Below are 12,504 nucleotides of genomic sequence, written 5' to 3' on the forward strand. Positions count from 1 at the left end.
AACAGTTTATTTCATCAAGTCATTAATTTGTCATAATATAACTTTGTTATCATATAAAGTTTGCTCTGTTAATTAATATCCAGGAGCATGGTGAGTCAGTCACACAGCTGATTGCGTCCCATGTAACCGTCCCGCTGGGGACCAGGACTTCTCCACTGTCTCTGTGCTCCCAGAAACAACTGATGTCCCTAATGTGTGGAATTCCCTTTTGAATTTATATACATGTCTATATTTAATGTTATATTTAATCAGATATCAGTCAGTTATTATCTTCTCTCAGTGGCTTCAGTGTTTAAGGCCTTTGTTAAATCAGGGCCTGTAGTCAATTCAAACCAAAGCTGCACCCCCCTTCAATGTGGAACCAGTGTCAGGTTTGATCTGTGTTCATCTGCACATGGAGCTGTGGATATCAAGTCCGCACAACACAACAATCAGGTAAAAGCTTTAACGTTCAAACATGTACACACTAGTACAACAGTTACGGCTCTCTATGACAGCAAAAAGACTAATGATGTCATGGTCGAGTGATGTCACTTTGCGACCGTTGCTGTGTGACGATCTCTACAGAGTTATGCTGACCACAGGAACTAATAATAATAATGCATTTTATTTGTTTGGTGCTTTTTACAATCGTCAAAGACACTTTAGTTAGTTTTTAAAAAGAAATCCACATACATTAATCAAACATTACAAGCAGAAAGGAGGCATATAAACTGGTGATGGATATGTTTGTGTGCTGACAGTGACTTCTCTCTGCAGCTCTTCACTCCTGTAGAGCTCCTGTTCAGCGTTGATCAGGTGGATTCTTCCTCTCAGCTGTTGATGGACAGAACAAAAGTCTCAGTGTCCTTCCTCCTCCTGACTTCTCTTCCTGCTCCCAGCTGTCTGTGGTCAGTCACACCAACACACTGCTCGCTGCAATTCGCTGGATTATCTGCCGCTGGATTATCTGATGCTGGATTATTTGACGCTGGATTATTGCTGCCTATAGCGAAGTTAAGGTAAGATATTTGTTCACTTTGATTATGATTGATGTTATAATTATAATTCAAAACACCATGAATTTCCAAACGAAGGCGGTTGAGTAATGAAGTTATATTTCAGTAATGCTGGTAGTGTAAGAGTAGACGTTATTTCAGAACATCAGTGTGACATGAAGAGAAGAAATATTCAGGAGCACATGGGTGATCTGTGGAAGACCTATGTTACTGTGGTGGCTGAACATTCTCCGACATTTTGGGACAAAGGAATGGTTCATGTGGAGATAAGAGGCGGTGACAATGATTAACTGGAGCTGGACTGGGCCCAGGGGGCCATTGTGCCTCTGTTGCCATATCAAACAGTGGTGTCCTGTAAACACTCTTCTCCTGTTTGATTGCTACATCATCTGCTCCACATCATGTCTTTCAGTGTTTGAACGAACATAGTAACAGAGAGAAACTACCAGGAAGAATGAATCGCTGCTGTGTAAACTGCTCCAAAACTCTGCTGATACATCTCAACTTCCTGTGCTGGGTAGGTAGTGAGTGTGCGTGCGTGCGTGTGTGTGTATGTGTGTGTGTGTGTGTGTGTGTGGGTGGGTGGGTGTGTGTGTGTGTGCAATAATTAATGTATTTAGGTTCAATAAAGAAACAACAGTATACCAATATAAAACCGTTAAGTGTCAAATGTAAGAAAGAAAAACCCATGAAGTAGAGGACTAGATGAGAAGGCAGAGTAAATTGTGGGGAAGTGAACTCCAGATATTAGGTGGTGTTGTGCTGGATGTCTCTCAGGCTGTGACATCACTCACATATCTTGCTGCTTCTACAGCGCTCACACTAGTTTCTCCTAGTAGATGTTGCATTTTTGTCTGGTCAGAGAGTGTATCAACGTCTGGGAGTTTACGTTCAATTTTCGTAAAGAACTGAGTTCTGATGTCAGTATATGTGCTACATTGTAGCAGGAACTCACTCTCAGAGTCTCTCTAACTTGTCTGTCTGTCTGTCTATCTGCATGTGTGTCTGTGTGTGTGTCTGACTGTCTGTCTCTGTCTGTCTGTCAGTGTGTTTGTCTGTCTATCTGCATGTGTGTCTGTGTGTGTGTCTAACTGTCTGTCTATCTGATTGTGTGTCTGTCTGTCTACCTGCATGTCTGTCTGTCTGATTGCGTGTCTGTGTGTTACTGTGTGTGTGCCCTAACTCTAACTTTAAAGATAAATGTTCCCCTTCGTTATGGTCAAAAATCGAAATGAGAGTACTTCCTTGTTTTATGAAAGAAGCGGTCGGCGAGTTCAAGCAGCCAGCTGTCTGACCAATCAGCAACGGCCATCCCTGCAAACCCCGCCCTGAAGCTTCCTGTACTTTCAGAAAGACATATCCCCCATTTAGAGAAACAAAGACCCCAGGAATTCATTTAATCCTGGTCCCTGCAGTCGGAACACAACCAGTTCCTCAGAAGGTTCCTAGTTCCGCGCTCGGAACACAGCTTTTATGTGTAAAATTGGTTGACCACTTTGTCAAAAAAATTAATTATGACTATCTCGTGGCCTCAAGATACTATCTTGTGGCCTGAAGATACTATCTCGTGGCCACAAGATACTATCTCGTGACCACAAGATACTATCTCGTGACCACAAGATACTATCTCGTGACCACAAGATACTATCTCGTGACCACAAGATACTATCTCGTGGCACAGATAGACGGGCAGGACAGCGGCGCCGGAGCCGGAGGACAGCTGTGGATGTTTGGCGGATCGGCGCGTTGTGCGAGTGCCCCGAACGGGAAAAGCAGAGTGGACGTTGCGTGCTGCTGGCCCTCTTCCCCCTCCCTCAAACAGAAAAGGGTAAAGACTGTAGTCCCTTTCTCTATAGACTGGTTGAAATCAGATTTTCTATTTTTGTCCAAATCGCACTCGCACAACGCCAACGCGCCGATCCGCCAAACATCCACAGCTGTCCTCCGGCTCCGGGTCCGCTGTCCTGCCCGTCCATCTGTGCTCCGTCCTGCACTCCTGTAGCATCCCCAACGTTTCTTTTTCACTCTCTATACGCTCCTCTTTCCTCCTTGTGTCTCAGCCATTCATTATCAAAATGCGCTCCCGGTGTGTTGGAGCGCGTTCCGTGTTCCTCCAGCGTCTCTCCTGATGAGATCTGCCTCAGGTGCGCTGGGAGGAGTCTTCAGTTCTGTGCCAGGCAAACCAAAACACCACACTATATACAAAATAAAACACCCAAAACACCACACTATATACAGCATAAGAAAACTCTGGCTGCCTGGCTCCACTTTGTGACATATATACATGTAAAAGGTATAAATATAGGCTATAAAATATGAAGAAGAATTATCTCGTGGCCACGAGATAGTATCTTCAGGCCTCAAAAAAATAATTATACGAGATAGTTATTTTTTTTTTGACAAAGTGGGACCAGGGGGGCTCTGTAGACTGCCCCTTTAATCAAAAATTACTAAAAGAGTTTGTCCTGTTGAAATAAAATGAATGAATCTGAAGGTTTTAATAATAATAATAATAATAATAATTCTATTATTATTATTATTATATATTTATTATAATTGATATAGTACAGTCACACATCCAGGATCCTAACGTGAGCTGTGTGTGTCTGTGTGTGTATGTTGGAGCTGTGCGGGGCGTTTGTGGTGGCGTTTGGGGAGTTCCAGATGATTCACTCCCAGTTTGCCTCCCTGGTCCCCAGCTTCTGGCCCGTGTACCCCGCCAACACGCTGGTGGTCAGCGGGACCATTGTCATGTGTGTGTGTTACCTCGGAGTGTTAGGAGGCATGAAGGAGAACCGCTGCATGCTCATCACTGTGAGTCTGAGACAGGAGTTCTTAAAGTCTGCTTCGTGTTCTAAAAACATTAGCCTGGCAAACTCACTGCTCTGAATGTGATCTGCTCTGTTCCAGTTCTTCGTCCTGCTCTTCATCCTGATGCTGGTGGAGCTGGCCATGGCCTGTGTGTTCCTGGTCTACAGCACCGAGGTGGGAGCGCTCATCTACACGTTTGATTGATTTATATCTATATATACATATACATATATAATACCTTCTGCCAACACATACTGTACTGCCATGGCACGAGAGGCTGATGTCTTTAATAATAGATACTATTATAATCTAGCTGGCTGTCTGTTGTGCAGATTGACACACACTTTGAGAAAGACCTGATGAAAAGCTTGGAGATCTACAGACAGTCCAGTCCAGAAAGCAACTCAACCATTAAAGATGACTTTGATGCTGTCCAGGACCTGGTAAATGATGTTTGTCTTTGTGACTCTTCTTTTTATTCATTCACCTCCCCCAGCCCAGCTGAAGCACATGTCCATTCCATCACAGTAGTTTTCTTTGTACAGTTCAGGTGCTGTGGAGTTCATGGTGTGGCGGACTGGAAGGGCGATGTCCCAGTGTCCTGTTGCAGCAGCAGCCCCTGCAGCATGCTGCTCCACCCCCCCTGGCCAGAGGTATTATTATGTGTATGTTAACAGATAGACACACAATACTGTGTGTTCCACCTTTGATCTGATTCTGGGTTTGTTTTTAAAAAAATAGCTTGCACTTGCTCTTGAGTTCCTTCCTGCAGATAATTAAAAATATGACATGGTGAAGTCTCTAAATAATAATCTGAAATCCAAACTCTCCTCCTCTGTAACTTCCAGACGTTCCAGGTGTCCTCTATCTGTCTCATTTGATTTAGCCTCCAACCCGTTCATTGAGATTCAATTTATTCTCCTAATGACTCATCTCCTCTTATTTTATTTGTTGGTGTGACTGTAAATATGCACATAGGCTTAGCCAATTTACTCTATGGATAAATGATAACCATCCAAATGTTGTCTTTCAGGGTTGTCTCGTGAAACTGAGGAACTGGTTTGCCAGAAACTATCTGAACACAGGTGCAGGCGTTGTCACCATGTTTATCATACAGGTACAGTACATTCAGTCTTCTTATTTTTCTTAGTATAAAGCTTACAGGGGAATTCACCCCATGGCACAGAAGTAACAACGGCTGCCATATCAGAGGCCAGGAGCTCTTGTGATAATTGTCTGTGGGTTTGTCAGTAAACACGAGTAATTAGTAATTTGACCTGTTCTATATATAAAAAATGTTGATAAGCTTTAAGGTGTCACATTTGCGCAGTGGCCTATGCTCACAGCTAGCATCAGCATGCTTTGCTTACCTGTACTTTAAAGCCAGAACAATGTACACTATATTCATTGTTAAGTTAGTTTTATTAGCTTTTTTTATTAGAAAATCATTGTTTAATAGTAGTTCAAGTATACTTTTCTTATCTTCTTGTTTTACAGTTTATTTGTCTGTCCATCACCGTCCCTCTCTTTTGCCACTTCAGTCGACGTGGATTGGGTTACCAGTGATAAACTGGACTTGCAACTTACAGTGACTTCCCGCATGTCAACAGGTTGCTTTTCCCTGTATCAAAGTTTTATTAATCTGCTTCAAATGCCCAAAAGGTTGTCGTTTGCAATGAACCAGGGATGAACTGAGGATCGCTATTGAAAATGTTGTATGATCATTGAATGTGAAATGAAAAACATAATATGAGACATTTAATTGGTAGATAAGTTATGACATGATAATGTAAGGCCTGTCCTAACCCACACAGACCCAAGAGACCTGTTCCCACTGTGAGTGCTAGGCTGCCCTTCCCAGTTCGTTGGACTACAAGAACATTTTAAACTAGACCCAAACACTAGACGTAGACACACTAGACCAGGGGTCACCAAAATGGTGCCCGCGGGCACCAGGTAGCCCCCAAGGACCACATGAGTAGCCCTCAGGCCTGTTCTAAAAATGAAAATTGAATATTGATATTATCCGTTTCCCACCTTGTTAAGCCATTGTTGATAATTATTGTGAGAAATCATTAACATGATCAGTGTCTTCACATAGATGAGTATCATTAATCATTAATAATCATATATAACTAAAGGCAAACTGAGCACATTTGTTATTTCAGAAGAGTATATCAAACTGGTAGCCCTTTGTATGACTCAATACCCATGAAGTAGCTCTCAGTTTCAAAAAGGTTGGTGACCCCTGCACTAGACGTACAGGGAGATGCGCAGCATGTTGCCAAGGAATAAATGTGATGGGGAGATCCCTTTGCCGTTGTACATCATTCAATCCCATTCAATACTCCGGTGACCGGACCGGCGTCTCATGTGCCGTGTGTGTGTGTGTGCAAACGTGAATGTTTATGTTGTCAAGGAGGTTTAATAAGAACTGCACACACTGCTACACATAACAGTCAGTTAAAGCGCCCATATTATGCTCATTTTCAGGTTCATAATTGTATTTTAAGGTTGTACCAGAATAGGTTTACATGGTTTAATTAAAAAAAAACACCATATTTTTTGTTGTACTGCACAGCTCTCTCTCACTGCTGCAGATCCTCTTTTCACCTGGTTTCTGTTTTAGCTACAGAGTGAGACCTCTTTTCATCTTCTTCTTCTGTACTATCTTTGATTGCACTCGCACATGCGCAGTAGCTCAGATGTAGAGCATGTCAGCTAGCTAACTCTAGAGACAGTAAAAGAGAGCCTGTTTCTTCAACTTTGGTCAGTTACAAGCAGAGATGGCAAAAGTACTCACTTCCCGTACTTAAGTAGAAGTACAGATACTTGTGTTAAAAAATACTCTGGTAAAAGTAGAAGTACTGATTTAACTTAACTTAACTTAACTCCTTTTTCGTCCAGTCTCTGTAAATAATGAGGTGCCACAGACAGCTTCAGTAATGTGTTCCTCCATTTCTGATGCAACATTAGGACATCAGGAGAATCTAAACACTGATTGGCTTTCAAGACACAGTATCACACAAATTTCTCGGTTGATCACATTGCGTGTTTGCGTCATTCGCTTCGCACCATTTTGTCTATTTGCTCTTTTGCAATGAATTAGTATGTTATCACGCCACCGAAAATGCCTCGTTCTGAATGCACCATTAGACAAACTTGACTTAGACACACTAGACCTTACTGTGTTCAGTCTTTGTTCTCTGAGACTGGGCCCCCATATGTAGGATCCTGTCAATGTCATATTTTTAAGATGCATTATTTGAACTGTTTCCCTTTTTTTATTACATGTATGACATTCTGAAAACTCTGTCAAATAAACCTGAAAGATGTGCTTGTAACTCCATGTAATTGATCCAATTTTAAATTACTCCCCTTTCAACTTATTGCCATATAGTGCTGTTTTGTTGTTTTGTTCTGTTGGAAACATTAATCATCAGATTGTTTTCACAATTTATTTCTCAATGACACTTCTCACCAAGGAATTGGGCATCCTCAACTGCCAGAGGAAGATGATCTGCAGTACCGCCTTCAGCCACAGCAATAGTCAATGAGCTTTTGGTACTGTTTAGACGTGTACTGACCAGTGAGAGAGGAAACAGCTGTACTGTGTGTAGAAAGACTGTCCTATGATCTGTATATCATGGTTCATTGTGCTATGCTTCTCAGATGCCTTGAGTGTCGTGTCACTAAACCTGGACAACAAGACATAGGCTGTGTCTCAAACCGCACACTTCTGCCAGTATACTGCTAATGGACACTGACCACTTCCTGCCGTAGTGCCCACTTTGGATGGTTAGTGTTGTCCCAAACGGAACACTTATGTTAAAACACTTACCGGAAATGACGAGCGGTCGGCTCGCCCCGCCGCCCACAAAAATCTCTTAAACTGACCTTTGTTGATCTGAAATGAAGACAGATTCAGCAACTGCATGGGCTATTTCTCGCTTAAAATGTTTTCAGAAACACGTTTCGGTTAACTATTTTCATAAAATACGAGATCGTATTCTGAACGAGCCGCCATTATGCTCTGTTGTGAAATCCGGGAGAAGCCAGACCCATGTGACGCGTTCGTCCAGTCAGCTGCCGGTCGATGTCCCTGGTCCCTCCCCTTTCCGCTGCATAGTCAAGATGGCGCCCACTTAGTGCGCGTAGTGCACATTGACATATATATATAATGGACCAACAGATCCCGTGTCTCAGGACGGAGCCCAGTGAAGGCTATTAGAAGCACTTTTCCGGTGATGGCCAGCTTTACTGCGCAGCCTCCAACTGAGAGTGACAACGTAGATGTGACGTGAGCAACGTGTCTGAAAGTGTGAAGTCTTCTGGTAGCTGTGCCAAGAGAAATCTCAATCATTCCCAATCTTACAGAGACGGAGAGTGTAGGTATATGTAAGGAGATAACATGGGCACAGGCTAATTATTGCTAACTAAAATGCTAGTTAACGTCAGTAATTAAACCTAAACAGCACATGTAAGTCCAAACTGCCTGCGAGCTTCTCCTGTACTATACGGTAATTCCTCTACTGTGTGACAGTAAGTCTCGTGGTTATGACACAATCGTCAGCCTATTTTTATAAAAACGTCTACTACGGAGCCATAACATGAGGTAAAAGGTAATTGAGCCTTTTATACATTGTCGTGTTTCTTTAGAAATGAACAATGGACAAATAGAGTCTTTAAACACTTCAGATGTAAAGTTATTCGCTGTCAAAGTGACGTCAAAATTAATGGCAGTCAATGGAATGCTAACGGCGGGTGATCACTTGTTAGCATCAAAATGGCGCCATAGGAGCTACGCATTCCAGACACTCGCTTACCCCCTTGGTAGTGCAAGGACAATCGTTTGTGTCATAACCACGTGACTTACTGTCGCATAGAAGAGGAATTACCGTATAGTACAGGAGAAGCTCGCAGGCAGTTTCGACTTACGTTAGTTGTTTAGGTTTAATTACTAATGTTAACTAGCATTTTAGTTAGCAATAATTAGCCTGTGCCCATGTTATCTCCTTACATATACCTACGCTCTCAGTCTTTATAAGATTCGGAATGATTGAGATTTTTCTTGGTCTTCTGCCCTCGGTTGAGTGTGTGGCTACTCAGCCTATGCAGCGAGCTAAACATACAGTAAAAGGAGGTGGTTCCCGGAATGACAAGACAGTTTTTCTTCTTAGTGCCTTTACTGAAGACCTCTCTTTTTTCTGATTTTTAAAACTGTGAACATACAAACAAATTGTATTAAAAATACATTATTTAACAAACCAAGACTCACTAATTTGTGATATAAGAATCACAAATTACATTTTTAAATAATTCAGGTTGTATCAGTTTGCCACCATGTGTATATACTGCAGCTGATTACAGTTTCAGTACACATATTTACAGGCAGTTCAAAATACTGTTCAACATATCTGTTATCCCAACATTATTTTGCTGCTACTGTAGAAGAAAGTTGTAAATTTGTTTCTCTTTTCACTATTCTGTAAAAGTATAACAGCTCTTTCCTCTTTAGTTAGATTTGGTAGAACATGAACTCAGCAAGCCTTAGTCAAAGCTACACTGGAAAACAAAAACTTCTCGTTTTACATTTACAACCTGTATGTACAACCTGACGACCTGGATTGTGAGAAAAACAGTGCTAACATTGACTTATACGATATTGTGAAACCACATACTAAACAGAAGCTAGCGACATTAGCTTGACTTAGATCACAAACAACCTTTTGCTTGTAAGAGTTAAAATAACCTCTTAAGTAATCAGAACTTTTAGAAAACAAAATTGACCACTAATTACTTACAGATTATGGCATGTCAAAGCTTCCCAAAGATATAAGGGGTCTGAGAGGAATGTAGCATGTCAACTCCTTTGGACATTTTCTCACCGCGTGTAACAAACTTTTTGCCTGCTGCCTCCACACATCACCACCGAGCGCCGTCTTGCGCATGCAATATATAATAGAAGAAGAACCCCAAAAAAACACTAAAGGAGATACTGACCCCTAGTGGGAAAATAAAGAAATGCACCAGCGAATTAATACAATACTATTGAACATAGAGGGACAGAATACTTGGCATAGCTACCAGAAGACGTCCAACTTTCAAACACGTTGCTCACGTCGTTTTTAGGGGGTCATCCGGGTACTTTCAGTGCACTGACTTTTTGCGTTATCTACACGATATACTTAAAACTAAGTGTTTGAAGTGTGCAAGTAGGCGGTTTGAGACACAGCCTAATAGTCCAGAAAAATGTTTAGGTGGGGAAGACAGCCGTAATTCTAAATGAAAATAAAGTGTTTGCTAAGCTTCTATTTTTTACATATCATTCAAGGCTATGACGCCTATGTGTAGTGCATATTGGTTCGATATCATTGGTCGTTGGTTTGTCCGGCCAGTGACCGGAATTGGCCGATTTTCACGTGTTCGGCCATGACCGGCAACATGATTAACATCGGCCGCATGATTAACATCGTGCAAGATCAGCGCACCGCTGCTCAATCAGCTGTTTATGAAATGTCATAAAGTCGTAATGCATACTGTCGGTACACGATCCGTTCTGCCTGCACGATCCGTTCTGCACATGCGCAAGATAATACTGTTTTACCGAGGATACGACCTGCACGATCTGTTCCACGCTAGCCTATGGCTAGCCTCCACCGGGAAGCTAACGTTAGTTTAGCTAACAGCTAATTCGGCTAACCGCTAGCTGACAGCTAGATTCAGTCTAAAATAACGTTAAGTCAAACTTAATGGGAAAAGCAGGCTACAGCTAAATTAAGACTTTACAATAACAACAATAAAGACAAGTATTGAGTGATTGTATTTTAAATGAGCACAAGTAAAGTAGAACGGACGTAACAGCTGTTATATATGTTAACGTTTATTTTCAAGTTTTATTTTGAGGGTCTTTTAAAGTTATTACATGCTGTCTCAGCTAGCGGTTAGCCGAATTAGCTGTTAGCTAAACTAACGTTAGCTTGGCTGTCGATTGGAAGCGTTGAACAGATCGTGCAGTGTCGTAAATCCTCGTACAACAGCGCATGCGCGAACATTTTGCGCATGTGCAGAACGGATCGCGCATGTGCAGAACGGATCGTGTAGGCAGAACGGTGTCAGTACCCGATCCGTTCCACCTGCACAATCCGTTCTGCGCATGTGCAAGATGACACGTATGCCATGACGTAGGCGCAGATGATAATGCTGCGTTCATGCCACCTCGAAATAACAGGCACCGCCCCACTGGTTACGTTGTTTCTGCAGCTAGATTCAGTCTAAAATAACGTTAAGTCAAACTTAATGGGAAAAGCAGGCTACAGCTAAATTAAGACATTACAGTAATAACAATAAAGACAAGTATTGAGTGATTGTATTTTAAATGAGCACAATTAAAGTAGAACTGACGTAACAGCTGTTATATATGTTAACGTTTATTTTCAAGTTTTATTTTGAGGGTCTTTTAAAGTTTACATGCTGTCTCAGCTAGCGGTTAGCCGAATTAGCTGTTAGCTAAACTAACGTTAGCTTAACTGTGGAGGCTAACGGCAGACCGCTGCAATCAGCTAGCGGTTAGCCAAATTAACCGTTAGCTAAACTAACGTTAGCTTCCGGTCGGAGGCTAACGGCAGACCGCTATAATCACCTAGCGGTCCGCGAATTAACCGTTAGCTAAACTAACGTTAGCTTCCCGGGAGGCTAACGGAAGACTGCTATAATCACCTAGCGGTCCTTTAATCACCTAGCGGTCCGCCGAATTAGCTATTAGCTAACTAACGTTAGCTGGAGGCTAGCGTGTGAACATCTTGCGCATGCACAGAATGGATCGTGCAGGTGGAAGCGGTGCCGTTATTCCAAGGTGGTGGTGGAATGAACGCAGCATTATCATCTGCGCCTACGTCATGGCATACGTGTCATCTTGCACATGCGCAGAACGGATTGTGCAGGTGGAACGGATCGGGTACTGACAAACGGATCGTTTACATAGACAGTATGTACCTGTACCGACACATACCACTCAAAACATTAAAAACGTAGTAATCTTCCCCCAGCGTTTAGTTTGTTGCTAAACTGTGTGTAAAATGAGCGGTGACGTTAAATCATCTGTGGGACGTTTATGTTTTCAGGTAACGTTACTGTTGACGTTCAAACAGGCCTGCGTGTGTGTTTTGAGAAATATCTTTATACTTGTTGAAGTTAAAAAGTTTAAACACAATGTACTTGCTAGATCTAATCAAATAACTACACTGATTAGCATTGGTCTGGCTCACACCGTCTGTAGCTTCTAAAGAATTAATTAGGTCATTGCTGTTATTTAGCATAAATGTAAAAGCGCTGGAAGACCTATAGTTTAAACAACTTTGAGAGCCATCCCCTGTCGAGCCAGACGTGATAAAGACAAAGAACGAGTATTGCTGTAGTTTGGAAACAATTGACACCGTCTCGATAAGAACCATGTGACCGGGAGTAGCCTCAAGACATTGATTGGGAACGTACACCTTTCTTTTGAGAGACATCTGACCAATAGGGGAAGATTTCATTTGAGGAACGACCCAGGTTTAGGGAATAAATGTGTGATCCGGGGAATGTCTCAGGACTACAAGCCTGGGTCCCGACAAGGGCACAAGGTTCTGTAGTCCGCTGTTTACAGTGTATTGTTTGTCATGTCGCATGGCTGCTAACTTGTGTCCCGACAGGG

At 42.2% G+C, this 12,504-nt stretch overlaps 1 protein-coding gene across 2 annotated transcripts; it reads left to right on the forward strand.

Moving 5' to 3' along the window:
- The first annotated feature begins 741 nt into the window (after positions 1-741).
- LOC120561358 (leukocyte surface antigen CD53-like) lies at positions 742-5,829 on the forward strand. Of its 2 annotated transcripts, XM_039804446.1 has the most exons (8): positions 742-1,001; positions 1,411-1,515; positions 3,624-3,812; positions 3,909-3,983; positions 4,142-4,252; positions 4,355-4,462; positions 4,843-4,926; positions 5,307-5,829. In XM_039804446.1, the coding sequence occupies exons 2-8, from the start codon at positions 1,453-1,455 to the stop codon at positions 5,373-5,375; spliced, it is 699 nt and encodes a 232-aa protein (XP_039660380.1). In that variant the 5' UTR covers positions 742-1,001; positions 1,411-1,452; the 3' UTR covers positions 5,376-5,829. The 2 variants fall into 2 exon arrangements, with proteins under 2 accessions (XP_039660380.1, XP_039660381.1); XM_039804447.1 differs by lacking the exon at positions 742-1,001 and having other exon boundaries at positions 1,328-1,515.
- Positions 5,830-12,504: the final 6,675 nt, after the last annotated feature.

This window comes from Perca fluviatilis, chromosome 6 (genome assembly GCF_010015445.1).
Source record: "Perca fluviatilis chromosome 6, GENO_Pfluv_1.0, whole genome shotgun sequence".
In the NCBI taxonomy this organism is placed as follows: Eukaryota; Metazoa; Chordata; class Actinopteri; order Perciformes; family Percidae; genus Perca; species Perca fluviatilis.